Genomic DNA, 15,970 nt, shown 5'->3' on the forward strand with positions numbered 1-15,970 from the left:
CCTCACCTCCCTATTTTTACTGGCTTTGATTCACGTTGTCTCCCTGGATATTGGCCTGGCACCTAAGCCAACGCAGGCAGCTATTTTGCATCATCACCATCACTGCTAACTTCAGATGAGTTGTGTGGCAAGGCTCCTGGATCCTGTTGCACTCCTGGGGAAATATACTCCAGGAATTTCATTTGAAGGAAAAGATACAGACTCAGTGTCATTAAATGTGGAATGTAATACTTGAGGAAGACAGTCACTCTACGCTGTTAAATAAATACAAGTTTTACGACTATTCTACACGTGTCTGACTCCAAAACTCAAAACAGGGATCCCCACCGCTCCAAAGCTCTGTTGTCTCAGGGTACCCAGGGTCGGGGTGGGGGGTGTCCCGGTCCCGGAGCCCTCCTTCCAGCGCAGCGCCGAGGAAATAGCAGGCAGCCTCGGGCACAGCCAGGCGGGACGACCGCGGGAGTCTCTTCTAGGGAATGAAACTGGTGGAGTACCGAGGGAAGGAACTCGTCTGCAGAACCCGCAAGAGACCTCCGGCCAGCGCAGTCGGTGCGGGGCGAGTGGGTAGGGGACGGGCAGAGCAGCCTCCGGCCCCTCCTCGCCTGCGAAGTGCAGAGCGCGTGGAGGAGGAGGAGCAAAAGCAGGAGGAGAAGGAGGAGTATTTCGGGGCGGCTCGGAGCAGGTGGTGCTCAGTGTCGTGCTGGGAAGGGGCCACTCCGGGAGTGGCACTGGCCCGACCTCGCACCGCACCGCGACATGGGCTCTGCGAGGGCGGCGCTGCCGCTGCTGCTCCTCGCGCTGGGTAGGTCTGTGTGTGTCTCCCCGCTCTGGGAAGGAAGGACGGAAGGAAGGAAGGCAGGCAGGCAGGAGGGAAAGTCTGCCCGCGGGCGAGAGGCGCCAGCCGCGCCCGGCACGGAACGGGGGTCGGCCTCCGGCTGCGGCCGCCGCCCCTCAGAGTATGGCGGGACCGGGGAGGGACGGGCTGGGGGCGCCTGGCTGCGAGCGCCCCTGCAGTTCTTGGGCGAAGGCCGCGTGTGGTTGTGGCTGTGTGTGAGTGCGATGCACTGGCGGCGTTTTCAAAGCAGGTTAAACTCCCGGAGTGGCATGGAGTTCACCTTCCAGTAAATGGAGTGTGTGTGTGCTGGAGTGTGTGTGTGATGGAGGGAACGGGAACAATCTGATTTGTGAATTTACGGTGTATGGTGATTATACCTTTTTAAACGCGAAGATGATGATCTCGTTGTGAATGGTATTCCTAATTCGCAAGAGTTCTCTAGGTCTGTTACCACCCCTGTCGGGTAGATGTCGCTCCTTGGAAAAGGGCAGGGAAACTTGAACCATCTCCTCCTGCTCTTAACTTAATTATCATTACATATATTTTCCTGGGAACTATAAGTCATCATAATCACTTGCCATTAGCAAATTCCCAGGCACTTTCAGAGTTTTAATATTGCTATATACTCTCACAAACCCTTAATTAGCAAGTCACTGAAGAGGCAGCATGAAAATGAGTTTTCACTGATGAGGTGTTCAAACTTGTTCCTTCAGTAACTATAGCAACCTCTGCAGTGGAATGTGTGGCTGCAGGGTGTGAAATAAAAAAACCAAAAATATTAACCTGTGATGAGATATACAGTGCACAAACAATGTGGTAATTTTTTTAAAAAAGAAAAATTCTGAAAAGTACTAATTGGCAAAATTCACTCTGCACTTTTACCTCATCTATTCTTTATTCTCCTGATTATGGCCACTGCACACCAGGACCATTAACATTCCCTGTAATGTAAAAATGGGGTCGTAGGACTTGCAAAGGTTTGTAGAGTGGTGCTGAAAGCAGAAGGTAAGGACTAATTGTAAGAGGAGGATTCTCCTGGCATTGAGACTGACAGAGGGGGGACATGTCTATTTTGTTCAGACCCTATCCATGATTTATCTTAATTTATACATCTGAAAGCTGTCATAATTTTGATTTCAGGTGTGTCATGAAGTTTGATGTTAGTGAATACAATTGCTGAGTTAAAACTTACTCGGCCCTTTTTGATCTTGTAGCAGTAGTAAGGAAAAGAAAGTTTCAGGATGGGAGCATTTTCCCAGGGTGTTTTTGGAGTCCTACTTAAAGTGGTATTGTTGCAGATACCCCATAATAATTTTCAAATTGATTGAATCAGTTATATTAATTGGATCACGAGATGCTTTGTTGTGTCTCCAAATTCAAGTAAAATTAAGGTGACGGTTAGTAAAGTAGTGGGTTACTCTTTGTTGATGTGTACTTTTGTGTCTGTAAACTCATTAAGATTTTTTAGATGCTAGAAGAAGAAGAGATATGCAATAGAACCACTGTTTTGATGATATGACTTTGCTACTAACCGTATTAATTGTTTACCAGAAGGTGTATATCATACAGAAGTAGATTATGTTGAGAGGAATAAGTGAAATATTTAATAGCATGACCTATGCAACAAAGCCCGAAGCTTTCTGTTGTTACACACTGCTTGTAGGTTTGCCAGGTCGAGTTCTTTAAATTTACATTTTAAGCATCCAGCTTTTTTCCTTACCCTGTTCTTGAAAGTCAGAGCCAAAACAGCCCAGCTGTCTCCAAGAGTGAAGCCAGTGGAAAATACAGTAGCTTTCTTGGGCTCAATTCTGGTAACATTTTCTTTGGAAAGCTCTAGTGCCCTCATGCTTCAGAGGAGATATTTGAAATTTGGCAGGAAGGTGGTATTTGCATTGTCTACCTAAATTTGGCCAAGCAACAAGTCTTTGGAAAACTGTATTTTTCTCGAAAGAAATGTATGTTTATCAACTTGATTCTAACAAAAATTGTGTTAGAATGCTTGTTATGCACCTTGGTCAGATGTTTCTGTGTGAGATCTTAAGTATACACCTGCAAACACAATAATTTTCTCTCTTGTCTTTTCATGTTATTTGTTATTTTTACAGCAATCTCCATTGTTGTTTGAGTCACTCTGCTTTCCAGTTTGCTTATGGATCCGCCGATTGTCTGTACTGTATGATCTTAACTGTTTCCTGGGCTTTGGATGAAACAGCTTGTTTTCCTTTTTAAGAAAATAATACACTTCAGTGTCAATTATTAAGTGATAGTGTTGGAGGACCATACCTAGTGGAGGAAGTAAAATTTACTGTGGCCTCACCTGTACTATCTCAGCAGGCCTTCACATTGAAGCCTATCATGCACCTTTCTCCAGTAACCCAGGACATCAATGATACAGCTGTAACACATTCTTAACATCTCCACATTGTGAAGTACACATCCCTTGAACTCTAATTCTGAAGTGAAAAATTGCAGCTGAGTAAGGGTTATGCCTTTTGGGCCACAGGTGTACCACTTGAGGGCTGTGAGTTCCCTCTGTAGGACACAGGCAGCCTGAAGGACAAAACAGACCTTTTTAGCAATGGGCTGTAAAGCTGTATAGAGGGATAGAAAACCCAACTAGCAAACTCTTTTTCTTCAGTTCTGGGATGAAAGTTGTGATAATGATATTTAATATGCAAAAGTTAGGAAGTGCCCGAAGTAAGTTAGCCACCTGTATTTGTCTCCCACATATCTGTGCATCATGCTGTCACTGCCTATGGACAGAGGAAGATAGTATGAGCAGAGAAGGAGCTGGAACTCCAGCCTTGCTTAGTTTTGAAATTAGACAGTTGTCTAATGAATGAGAATGAAAGGTAGGATGAAGAGAAATAAGTATTATTTTTTTTCTTGCAAAAATGGATTCTTTCTCTTCTTTTTTTTTTTTTCCACAAAAGCTGAATACAATTTCAGACGAGTCATTTAAATCAAATCTTTGACATGTGGTTGGAGCTTTTGTGTTCCTCTCTTCTTTCTCTTTGCTCAGCCAGGGGTTCTCAAAACTGAAGCTGCGTTTTCACGATCTGGTTAAGCTGACCTGAATGTGGAGCTGACGCTGCAAGGTCATTTCATCCACTCCTGATTGCATGTTCCCACCAGTTTCTCTGTGCTATCACTGTGGCTTGGTCTGGGGAAGAGGTCAGGCACCCATTTGCCTGAATAATTTTTTTCCCCTCTTTGAGCCAGGTCAGTTTTGGAGATGAGCTAAACTGATCCTGCTCCCTTGAACAATTTCTTTGTTAGTGCTGGCATAGGGGACTGTCAGAACTCCTGGCCAGAGGAGGGAGGAAAGCTGGAAAAGTCCCTTTCACTGATAGCTGCCACATCCACTGGCTTGAGCTGGTTGTGGAAGTGCATCTTGATGTGCAAAACTCATGTGTATTCACAGCTGTGACTGAAGTAAATAGAAATTGTATTTTGAATGTGCTAAGTATTCTGAAAAAAATTAGGTTTTAGCTGTATCACTAGATATCCAAAAGTGCTTAGTACTTTTCTTTCTTTTCAAATGGGGCTAAAGATGATCTCTCATTTCACTTGAGTGTTGAAATATAAATTTTCTGTCACCTGCAAATATTTCAATGCTTATAGTCAAGATACGTAGAGATAATCCATAAGGAAGCTGCAAATTCAGCAGGTTAAATTGTGTATATAAAAAGTCCATGGCAATGTACAGAGCAGCACAGACCAAACTGATAACTGAATAGCAAACAAAAATTGCACATTTGGTGCAATAAATGAAGCTAGAATTTGTGGTGAAAATGCACGCACACCAACTTAAAGCTTTACAACCTATCTTGATTTCTGCCTTTTTCCCTCTTTGTGATCGTCTTTTGATACCTTGCTGTTTTATTATCAGATTTGTGAACAATGTTAATGTTAAAAATCATTCTATAATCTGGAAATGGTTTGAAAGCAGTACCCAAATGTGAACTCTTCTTAAAATAAAACTACCTATAGTTTGTCTTTCTTTGGGAGGTAGTAGGTAGCAGGTAGTAGGAGCATTACTACGTATTATTTTTGGAGTTTTACCTTTCACAGCATTGCACATTGGAGCAAGGCTTAATTTATGTTGCATTACAGGACTTGTATTTTGTACAAATTATGTTTATCTTAGAAAGCATACAGGGTATTACCATCACACACCTAAACACATTAACAGTTAATATTTTTTTGTGCACAATTTGGGCAAAGTCAACACCAGGCCCTACCAAGTTTAATTGTGTGCTGCCTCACTCTGGAACAATTTATGAATTGTTCTTTGCTTTTTTGATTCAGTGACACGAAACTTCCATTTAAGAAGTTAAAGAAGTAAAAGTACTGCTACTCTTTGTTTTTATTGTGCTTCCTAGCCACTATATAAATATTATTCGTTGTGGTCTTTCTTCACTATTGTTAATTTTGAATGAATGAAAGTGGGTTTTGCATGTACTTCATGCAGTGTATTTTCATGAGGGATAATAACTGGAACTGACAGTGTAATGACTTAATGTCTAAACGCTAAGGGTGAAAAAAGTACTTTCCTTTAGTATTAATGCAGGTAAAAGGGGAGTTTCTATATCTTCTGACAAGTAAAGCAAGTCATTTTCCCCAGCAGAAATCTTGGGCAGTCTGTATCCAGTGTTGTTATTTTCATTTAAAGCTTTCCTTTGTTAGGCTCTGTGCAGACCAGTTCCCATTTCCATGGTGACCACACTGAAATGCAGACAGGACACAGGCTGGATTCTCATAGGCGTAGCCATGCACTTGCATACCAACACGTTATCTGCTTGGCTTAGAACATTTCCATTAGCAGTTTTAATGTTTAGGGCTTCTTTTTCCCATAGTGATCACTGGCCCTACACTTTGATTACTACACAGTGTTAGGATTTCAGACCCTGTGCAGTGAGAGAGTTGATAAGCTTAATTTTTGTGTAAATAACTTGACTGTACTGTTCCAATTGAAATTAGTCAAGCATATCAGAGAACTGTCTGAGCCTTAGTTTTCATTTCTATTACAAACCTTTATGTGAAAGACTGACACATATCTGTTCCAAATAGCTACAGAAACATACCTCTTGTCAAGGCACTGATAAAAGGATAATAAAAGTAAGTGAATGTGAATTGCACAGGATAAATGAGACCTTCTATCTGTCTTAGCTGCGTGTAAGTATGTATCCTTGTGAAGCAATATGCAATAATGTTCTTCCTGCTCATGCTGCACTCATTTTCTGGAGGTGGAGAACACTGAAGGCACGTAGTGGAGTCAGCATAAGCATTTACATCACTTCCAAATCAGGCTGTAATTTCTGAATTATGAAATAAACTCAGTATTCTGAGTGCTAGTGATTGTTATTTGAACAATTTGAACTTTGGATTAGTCCCTTATTAGCATTTCAGGAGTTTCAAAGCACTAAATTTTATTTTCTCCTGGAGATGTATATGCTCTAAAAATATAATAAGACTTCCATACTATTCAGGACTTAAAAGAGGAATTATACAGGCAAAGAAGTAAGATAACACAGACTCTTTGAATGCAGGATAAGCAAAGACATTTTGTGTGCAGCTGAATGGCATCTGCATGCTTGAATGTCACACATGATGAATGTCATGGATTCTTTTGTCCCTTTCAAATTGCTGTTAGACAGGGTGAAGGGCTTGGAAATTATGCACAGCCCTAATGGAACTCTTGGCTTATTCCTGATTTATTTTGCCCTTTGCAACCTGCTTTCAAGTTTATCATTCTTCCCTTGTTTCATACAGTTGTTTACCTTTTTCCTTTTTTTTTTTTTTTGATCACATGAATCTCCTTGGATAATATGGTTGGTTATTAATAAAGAACAGACAGTAGATAAATCTTGAGGAAAATTGCTGTGAACAGCACACTTCTGAGATGGAGTGTATCCGAAGTAGAAATATCTAAGGAAGTAATGGAGTTTGAGGATGTGGGGGTGGGAGGGTGGTGAAAGACTGAATTAGGTTTTTGCCTGACAGTTAATCTATCTGCCTGGCTGGCTATCTGTCTCAAACATAAGTGACCCTTAAGCCAGAGAGCTGGCTGTGGTTGATGCTGTGTTAAGACTGCAGCGCAAAGCTGTGTGTAATGATAAGGCTGTGGATGACCAGGCTGTTTGACCCACTGGATTACCCAATAAATAATGACCTCAGCTGACTGCCAGATCAGTCTTTTTACCTGATTGAGGGATAACTGACCTGTGCTAGGCTCACAAGTTTAGTGCAGCTATGGATGCTATTATGAGAAGTTATCAACCCAGCCCTTTTGGGGATATGCCTGTATTGTACTCTATGCTGCCCACAGGTAAACTGGCTGGATTAGCTGTCCGTGTGTCTAACTTTTCCACGTGCACAGAAATCACTTCTCATAACTTCTCAGTTTCTTTTGACTGCTGCTTTTGAGTTTCCCTTCAGCTGTGAAAGCACACTAGATAAGAAATTCTAGTTCATTACAAATTTGCTAAAAGAACAAAACAGTAAATTACTTAATTTCAGGCCTAAATTTATTCTTGGCTGGTCCTGTTCTCTTAGTTAGGTAAATGTCTACATAGGTGTTAAAGTTAAGGGAACCTGTGTCAAGAGTTTGTGTCCTGGTTTCTTAACAACAACATTACAATAAGGAGAGTAAAACACGGAAGAATCTCCTTGAATCACCTGTCCAAAGCAGAAGCAAGTGCAGCATTTTGTCCTGGGGCAACGAGTGCATCCTAGATAGTCACCAAATATCACTGCAGAGGAGGGTGTGTGACTCAAATGTCCCTATACCTGTATCCTTATTTGAATTCTCTGTTTGAAGCGAGTGTTAATTGCTAACTGAAAAAAACGACACAATATTTTATTAAATAGCTTTTCAGTAATTCTACTTTCTTAACTGTAAATTCTAATAAGACAATGAAAGCAGTGCTCTAATAATGAACGTGAGAACAATTTAATCTGGTATTGCTACTGTGTAGTATAAAATTCAGTTGTCTTTATATGCAGTACTTTAGATGCACATAGAACCGAATGGGTTTATAGATATTAACTCAGATTTAGCTGAAATTCCTTAAATGAGAATTTAGCTAACCTTTCCAAAGTGGAAAAAATATAAGTGATCTGACACTTCATCTGACTATGCTGACCAGATCTGTTTAAACATGCCTGGAATACATATAGGCCAAATATAGAATAGCAGAAATGACTGAGAATGAACTCTTTTATTAAGATTGGCAAAACAATAAACAGAGAAAAAATCCAGCAACCCTACTTGCTTAGGAGTCCTTCAGTAGCTCTGCTAATAATAGTTATCCATTTAACTCTAGCCAAATATCCTTTTGTTTCGCTGTCTCTTTTTTTTGTTTGTTTTGTTTTTGTTTTCTTGCCCAAACTGCCCAAAGCAAGTTCATCATATTAAACAGTTAAAAAGTACTTGAGTCTCTGGAGTTGTCTTTCTGAGAAGCTGACAGCTACAATAGACTTTGGTTCTGTGAAGACAAAAAGCAACTGTTCTGCTTTTGTGGAAGAAAGTATTATCTCCAGAAAAGTCTTCTTGAATGTTCGTGGGTCCTTCTCTCTGGCCCCAAAATGTACAATGGCTACATTTTATAAAAAAAAAAAGAAGATAGCTTCTGTCTGAAGTTACTCTGGCTAGAGGTAGCCTGTTACCAACCTGACCATTGGCATCTAGATAGGCCAGAGTATGGTGTGCAGGCCAAGGGCAGGGAATTGGATGCTGCAACCCCACTCCAGCTGAAACATGGTCCCAGAGTGCAGAGTTAGACGCCTTGGGCTCGGCAGTGACATTTAGGTGCCTTTAAAGTGCACAAAAAGTGTTTGCTTGCAAATCAGGAAGGCTCCTGCAGTTAAGCAGTGAATCAAGGGTGTTTGAACTCCATCCTTCTCAAGGACCTGCGTGAGGTGCTTCCTTTCCCTGAGGTCAGGGATGGGGAAGAATTTTGGGAGAGAGATGTCCAGTTTAGCTTTTTTTCCAAGAAGTAGCTGCTTAAGAAGTAATGGTAATAGTCACCTGGGAAGTGTGGGCTTAGTTATGTCATGAGGCATCTCTGTTATTCACATCATGGTGATGTAGATTCACCTCTCAAAGTTTTCCAGAAGTGTCTTTGCTACCAGGCAATAAAGCAGTCTGACAAGAACCCTTCTGATATTGAAACTAGGTCTCAGCTCATCCCGGGAAGCATATCCATGTTTTCAAGGCAGACAGGCAAAGACACATCTTGCCTGTGGCCTAATGTCTCGGGCACTTATCTGGGAGTAGAGGAGTACTGAGTTGGCTCTTTTTGACTGACTGCCCATTTAATTCACATTTGGTAAATTGGTAGTGCATAAAAAGAAATTACTTAGCTATTTAGTTAAATAATTTAGTTGTTTCAAGTAGAAATAATTGTAATGAGAAGCATTCATTGCCTTTTGCCATTATATCAGAATGGGTTAACAGTAGGGTAGGATACCTTGCTCTGGGAGAGGGCTGCTTCTATATCTGATTCATATTCTAAACCTTTGTGCAATTTTGTGCTATGAAACCTACGTGACAGGTAATTTTAGGTTCATTCTGGCCTAGGCAGCTCCTGAAGTATGGGCTTCCTGGGTTGTTTTCCCAACTTTAATGAACCCAAATTCTGTCTAGACATATGGTGCTACAGCTGATCATTTCAGTGTGCATTAAGGTAGAATTTCAGGTGAGCAATTGGCACCACCTGCCTAGCATTCAGGATGTCCAGCCATGAGCTCCCATTACAATCAGAAGAGAGAAGCTGTCATTAATTCTGATACAGGAGAACAAATGTTCTGATAATTATAGCTCTTCCAAGTATTGTGTTATATATCCTGTGGTGCTTTGGAGGTTTTCTTGTTGCAGGAAGCTGATGGGCAAACATTTTACAGCTGAGGCTGTTCTTATTTCTGCAGCTCTCTGTGTACAGTGCAGAAAACTGAGCTCCCAACTTTTTTCAGAAGCTGTGAGGGAGAAATGGAGTCTTAAATGTGGTGTCCTAAAAATGGTGTAATGGCAGGGTCAAGGGTCACTCTGGAACTGCTGCAGTCCTCATGCTGTAGGCTGCCACACTGGAGTGGCAGAGGGATCAATGGTGATGATGAGTCTCTCAGCTTTTTTCTAATTTAGCCTTTCAGATCGTGCTTAACAGTGATATAACAAGAAATAATACCCAATATAATATATTACAATACACTGAAATTTTCATACAGCCTAGAGTGTGATATGGGGAGGGAAGTACATGACACCTGTGGTTGCTTTCCCATCTTCTTGATACTTGTGCGAAAACATGCCTTTTTATCTGTATGCAAACATGTTTTCATAGCAAATGTGGCAAATAGGGTATACAGATAGCAGACACATTGTTTTCTCTGTGATGACATGCATTTCCTCTCTTACAGTTGTAATGTTGCTCATTCTTCTATGACTATATTTGGAAATATTCCTGGTTTAAAAAAGAGACAGCACAACCACTGTTAATGTAAATATGAGGGAAGAGAATTTTCTGGAATGAAATGCCACTTGAGAAGTAATTTTTTTATCATAGGGAAGCATGCAAAGTTTTTTGTGTTTATCATCATTACATGTGAAGCCATTGACTTAACTGCATATATAATATGCATGTGTGGACAGCTTGCTAGCCTCACATACTTTTAATCTCTTTGTGGTATTGTTGAGAACAAATTGTGGTACTCTTAAGGACAGAGCTGAACAATCCTGTTTATATCATGATAAAAGGAAAATTGCATGTCCTGTTTAAAAGGTGCAGGTGAATTTTCTGTGAAATAAAGTTTTTCGCATTGATAACATGAGCGGAAACATGCCAGGATAATAAATTTGAGTAGGTTTGAATACTTGCTGGCTTTATTAAAAGCTCATAGGAAGTTGTCAGTCCTGCAGGAACTGCTCCTAAGCTTTTACTTGGAATCAGTCCTTGTGTAGTAGGTTGCCTAGATTTCTTAACTCTAGGCTAAGAGGAGTTTATATCTCTCCTTACAAAGCCAAGAAGGGCAATATCTGGGCCACAAATAGAGAGCTATCAGGAGAAAGACAAGTCTTGCAGAGTAAGTAACGAAATTATGGGTAAATTTAATTAGATATCTTACTCTGCAGCAGTATCAGAAGAATAAAATGGACAGCATCTAGTTGTGTTATCCCAGTCTTTCCAACTTTTCAGTCACAATTTGTGTGTTGTATCGTGTTTTGTGTTGCTTTTATAGCAGGTTATTGATAACTCCTCAGTGCTGCTTCTTGCATTATGAACTGTTGTAATTGAAAGGCAGTGACGCTCAGAGCTTTCAGACTGGAAGCTGACCTGTTTCCAGGAAGAAGCAGTCAGCCAACTAAGCCAAGAAAGGAGGGGAGGAAGAGGAATAGGAGGGAGGATTTGTTCCTAAATGAGGCATTGTTTTTCCTGTCTTCTTGGTACTGGGTTTTGTTTTTTGTTTGTGGGTTTTGGGGTTTTTCTGGTCTATAATTTATTTCTACTCTAAATGCTATAATTTCTGTTAATTATTAAGTAATTTGAGATATTGAAGCTGTTGTGAAGAAAAAGTTGGTCTCAAGATAAAAGAAAATAAAGCAAATAGATGAAGTAGTAAAATGAAGACTTGTTTTTTTCAGTCTTCTGTAATAGTTCATAATAATGAAATAACAACAATGAAATTGAGGTGGGGATTATAAAGTACTTGGACATTCAGAACAAAAAGTACAGTGTCTTGCCAGTCATATTCTTTGCTCCTTTTGATTCCTGTCAGAGGTTCACATTGTCTGTATTTAGAAGGTTGTTCTCGATAAGAAATCTGTTCAGTTTTAAATAAAAACAGATTAACTGTGATTATAAAACTGCTGTTTTAATACACCAGCTGAAGGTATCTAGATGCCATTGTGAGTATCTGCTGATATGGTTGTGCATACCAAAGAAAAAAATTATTACAAAAAATAGAGAAGTAAATATAAAGGAGAAAACTAATGAGAAAATATTTTGTTACATTGTCTGTACTGGGTATAGGTTAATACACCTTTCCAGATTGAATTATAAGTAGTCTTTTATTTTTCCTGTTGGGTTGCATTCCACCTAGCCATGACTGAGTATACTAAACATAGATGAAAAAGATGTTTTATGTTTATGTTCATTTGCAGAAAAGTCTCAAAAAAATGCCACCAATATAGAATTGCTTGTTTTACATGAGAACTTGATGTCCTTACCTGTGCATGCACACAGTTCACATTCCAATACAGTAAAGTAGATTACACTGAAGACTACTACACTAACAAAGGAAAAAAAGAGTTATTCCTTTTTTTTGTGCAGATTTTACTCATTGCAGTGAAAATTATTCAGTGGCTTCTGAAAGCCGCAGTGAAGAACATCCTTATTGCAAAAATAGATTAAAGTAACTGCATGCTACTTGTTTTGTTCTTTATGTATTCACAGTCTTGTCAATAAAGTATTCAAAACACAGTGTATTATGAATGCTGTTCAAATTACAGATAGGTCTTTCTGTAAGAATACTTGACTAATTCTGGTTGGATTATTGCTCTGATAACATAGGTTCTGAATAGTAAGGGAGTAACTTCACTCTTACATAAAAATGTTGCCGTTTAATAAAAAACAGCAAAGTAAGACTAAATACCTTTAATATGAAGCAAATACTACTTGACTGCCCTCTTTCATAACTCCAGTACTTTCCCTTTCTGCCTTCATTCCACCTTCTGACTAATATTTCAAGGACAGTAGGTCATTATAGTGTGAAAGGTATCTGTAGGTGCCTGTACTGCCTTACTAACTTTGGAACCTGTGAGCCAATTTCAGCAAACTTTTGCGAAGGGATGAAAAAATTAACCAGCTGGGCATCAGACTGGGACAAAAGTGCTTTTTAAAAGTTCCCTGACAACTAAGGAGATCCAATGTGACCTTGCACAATAGAAAATACCAGAAAATCTACCCCAAAGAGAGCCCTTAGAAATATTTCAGTCATGGAAAAATCTTGAACTAGAGTGTCCATCCATTGTGAGATGAAGTCAGTGGAAAACAAGAGCTACGAGTTCTCTCATCCCTCCCACCCCTTTTTTTTCTCTGCCCTCAGCAGGGTCTGACAGGCTTCAGGGCCCTGATGATGTGTGTTCTTTGGAGGTGGAAATCTTTGAGACTAAGGGGAAAATTTTCTTAGTGGAATTTGTAGTGGCTCTCTTAGAGCCGTATAACGTAAGGGGCAAAGTAAAGCCATCTTCTGGAATGAATAGATACTTTAAAAAATGCTAGACTGAGCAATTAAGTCAATGTTGTCTGTACACATCTTACTGGCTGCCAGTCTAAGAAACTACTTCAGGAAACAGTGGGGTTTTCTTGACTTTTTATTTTTCATGGATTAAAAAACCCATGCAAAAATGCATGTACTACTGTCATGGTTTCAACATAATGCTGGGTCATGTCCTTGCTTTTCTTTATTGACTACATGCTTATCCCCTTCCACCCCCAAATCCTTCAGCATGCCTATGACTTTGAGTATGGGTTTCTCAGGGTCTGCTGTCCTGTTGGAGGTGGCACAAGGGCCAATGATTGTAGCTGTGACTGTGCTACAGAGCAGAGGGAGCTGCCAGGAATGTTCTCATGGCATCATTACTGGCATGAATGGTCATGCAAAAAGACAAATTATCACTTTGCTGGGTTATATAACAAACTTTTTTTCTGTGTTATAGCTAATAGTTGTTTAAAGAAGTGAATACCATACTGTTTAACGAAATAAAGGTGATGAAGTTTCCAACTGACAAGGTTAATACTGTATAAATTTATAACTAATACTTAGTGTGTGGTGGATCCTTATAGACTCAGCAGTCAAAGTCCATTGTCTGTTCTTTTTTCTTGATAATGTGATTGCTAGACCTGTTTGATGCAAGCTGTAAATAACAGCAGTGAAAGCCTCTGTTTGACTGGATGTTTTAATGAGAGGTGAGACTTGGCATAACTGAGTAACTGAGTCTCTATGATTATGGTGTTTTGTGATATAATGCCATCTTAAACTGGAATTGGAAACTACCTTTGCAAGGTAGTAAAAAGTGATTTAGGCTAAAAACAAAATGGCACATTTATTATGACACTTATGATACAAAATACAGGCTAATAATATGTTCGGTATATTTTACTAGAATTTTATAAACTTATTTCACTAACCAAATAATCAAACACCTAAAAATCTGATTTCATATTTTCTCACCCAGCTGAAAATCTTTTTTTTTAATATACTGGTTAATCTGAATAAGGGATTTCAATCCTAGAGGTATTATAATGATGACATTAAGCAATTGGTTACCAGACATACGTTTTCTGCTTGGCCACTTTAAGCCGTAACCTTTGCTTACAAAATCAAAACAATTATGAACTGGGTGTACCTAATATGAGCTTTTACTTCAATAAAACTTGCTTCAGCTTGTACTACAAACAGCATAAAGCAAACAGAAGGCATTAGAGTTATCATTAGACTTGTCATGTATAGTTACAGAAGAATTCCCACATGCCGAGGTTTAAAGATGCCCAGTCATAACGTGTATTACTTTTCATCCTGCTAGAAGCAAGAACATCCTGGTGCAGAAGTATAAAACCAGCAATACTCCTACACTGCAGCTGCTATGGCTTACACTGCAATAATGCATTTGCTGAATATGGGAACTCCCAGGGAAAAAATGCTATGCCAAGAGATACTGGAGTTTATTAGAAAGCTTACAGTTTCTTTTAGCCCATTAGGATTTTTTTCTTACTTTTCCTATCTGAAGCTTGATGTTGAGGGGCCCCAGGGGGCCCAAGCCCCCTTCCCAGTCATTGGAGAGGAACTACTGCTTTTGAAGTCTTCAGGGAGGCTTTCATAAGCTTTAGGCTTATATCTGGCTTCCTTTGTTCCACACAGTCTGTTTACTTGACTGTAAATAAAGCGCCATTTACAGACAGAAGTTAGGAAGTGAATTTTTACTTGCCCAACTAATCTCTCATCATCAACACTAGGTCACGTAGTACTCTGTCACCAAAAGCTATTAAAGTCCAGATAGTGAATTAGTTTTCTTTATTTCAAGATTCTTAAATTATCAAGATTCATTGCCTGAAGGCAGCAACAGATACGGAATCATTCCAGCCTAGAATATACAGTACTTAGAACCTAGATGCTTCAATGATTGGCACCCTTTTATTGCATAAGAGACCCTCTTTATTTTGCACAGGCTTAAAATAGAGTTAAAGGAAACAGCTTTTTCTTTTTTTTTTTTTTCCCCCCCTGCAAATGCTTGAATTTCTTTTTCTGAATACTGTATTTAGATACTTGTACAAAATGGATAAAAGATGTTCTTACAGTGCAAGCACTATATCAGACAGAGGAAAATGGCAGGAAAATCCCTAGTATATTAGTGCCACTATATACTTGCTAGGCCCAAACGAAGTAAGGTTTGTGTGGAGTAGATCTATAAAAACTGATGATGATTATAAAAATGTGGAATTTACAATGTGATTGAAATATGCTGAAACTGTGGCTCACTCGATAAATGTTCACACTGAGTCAGAGTGTATTTGCCAGCATTTCTACTATGATTTTTGCAAAGAAGTCATGAATGAGAAGCAAAGCTGATCCATAAGAATATCGCAGACAACAGTGTGTCTTCAGAGGCTAGGTTTTATGATTTCTTTTTTTTCTCTTTTGTTTTCACTGCTCTTGACTGGCTGCCTGTTCAGAAAGTGAACATGATAGAGGCAGTTCTGAAGAGACCTGTGATCTGGCAGACACTTGTCCATTATTCCTGGTGGACATTCTTGTTCTCAAAGTGTTCTGATACTGCAGTAGTACAAATGATTAAAACGAATAAAATCAAGCCCCAGTAGTAAATAGGAAGGATGGGTAGAATGGCTCAGTAAGTAGTAGGAATGGGAGGATGGGAAGAGAAAAAGAACATTGCTTCTGTGAGCTGTGATGAAGCCCAGAGGAACAACAAAGAGCTTGGGACAGGTGATGTCCTTGCTTCTTGGAATCAACCCCAATCCTGGAGAAAGCAGGACGACCAGAGTGGCCCAGGGATGGATGCTGCAGCACCTGTGCAAGTACAGGGTGGGAGATAAACAGGCAACGCGTAACTCAGCACGT

The 15,970-nt window shown here is 39.7% G+C and overlaps 1 protein-coding gene across 2 annotated transcripts in view; it reads left to right on the forward strand.

Moving 5' to 3' along the window:
- Positions 1-628: 628 nt before the first annotated feature.
- The window catches only part of ITGA2 (integrin subunit alpha 2), a 69,782-nt gene continuing 54,440 nt past the window's right edge, over positions 629-15,970 (forward strand). For both annotated transcript variants that reach the window (XR_003526208.1, XM_027634471.1), the window contains exon 1: positions 629-802. Coding sequence is in view for 1 of the 2 variants with exons in the window: in XM_027634471.1 (XP_027490272.1) it covers positions 757-802 (46 nt within the window). In the remaining variant the exon portion in view is untranslated. The remainder of the gene's footprint in view (positions 803-15,970) is intronic.

The sequence above is a fragment of the Corapipo altera genome, unplaced genomic scaffold, assembly GCF_003945725.1.
Source record: "Corapipo altera isolate COAL_440 unplaced genomic scaffold, ASM394572v1 61411, whole genome shotgun sequence".
Lineage (NCBI taxonomy): Eukaryota > Metazoa > Chordata > Aves > Passeriformes > Pipridae > Corapipo > Corapipo altera.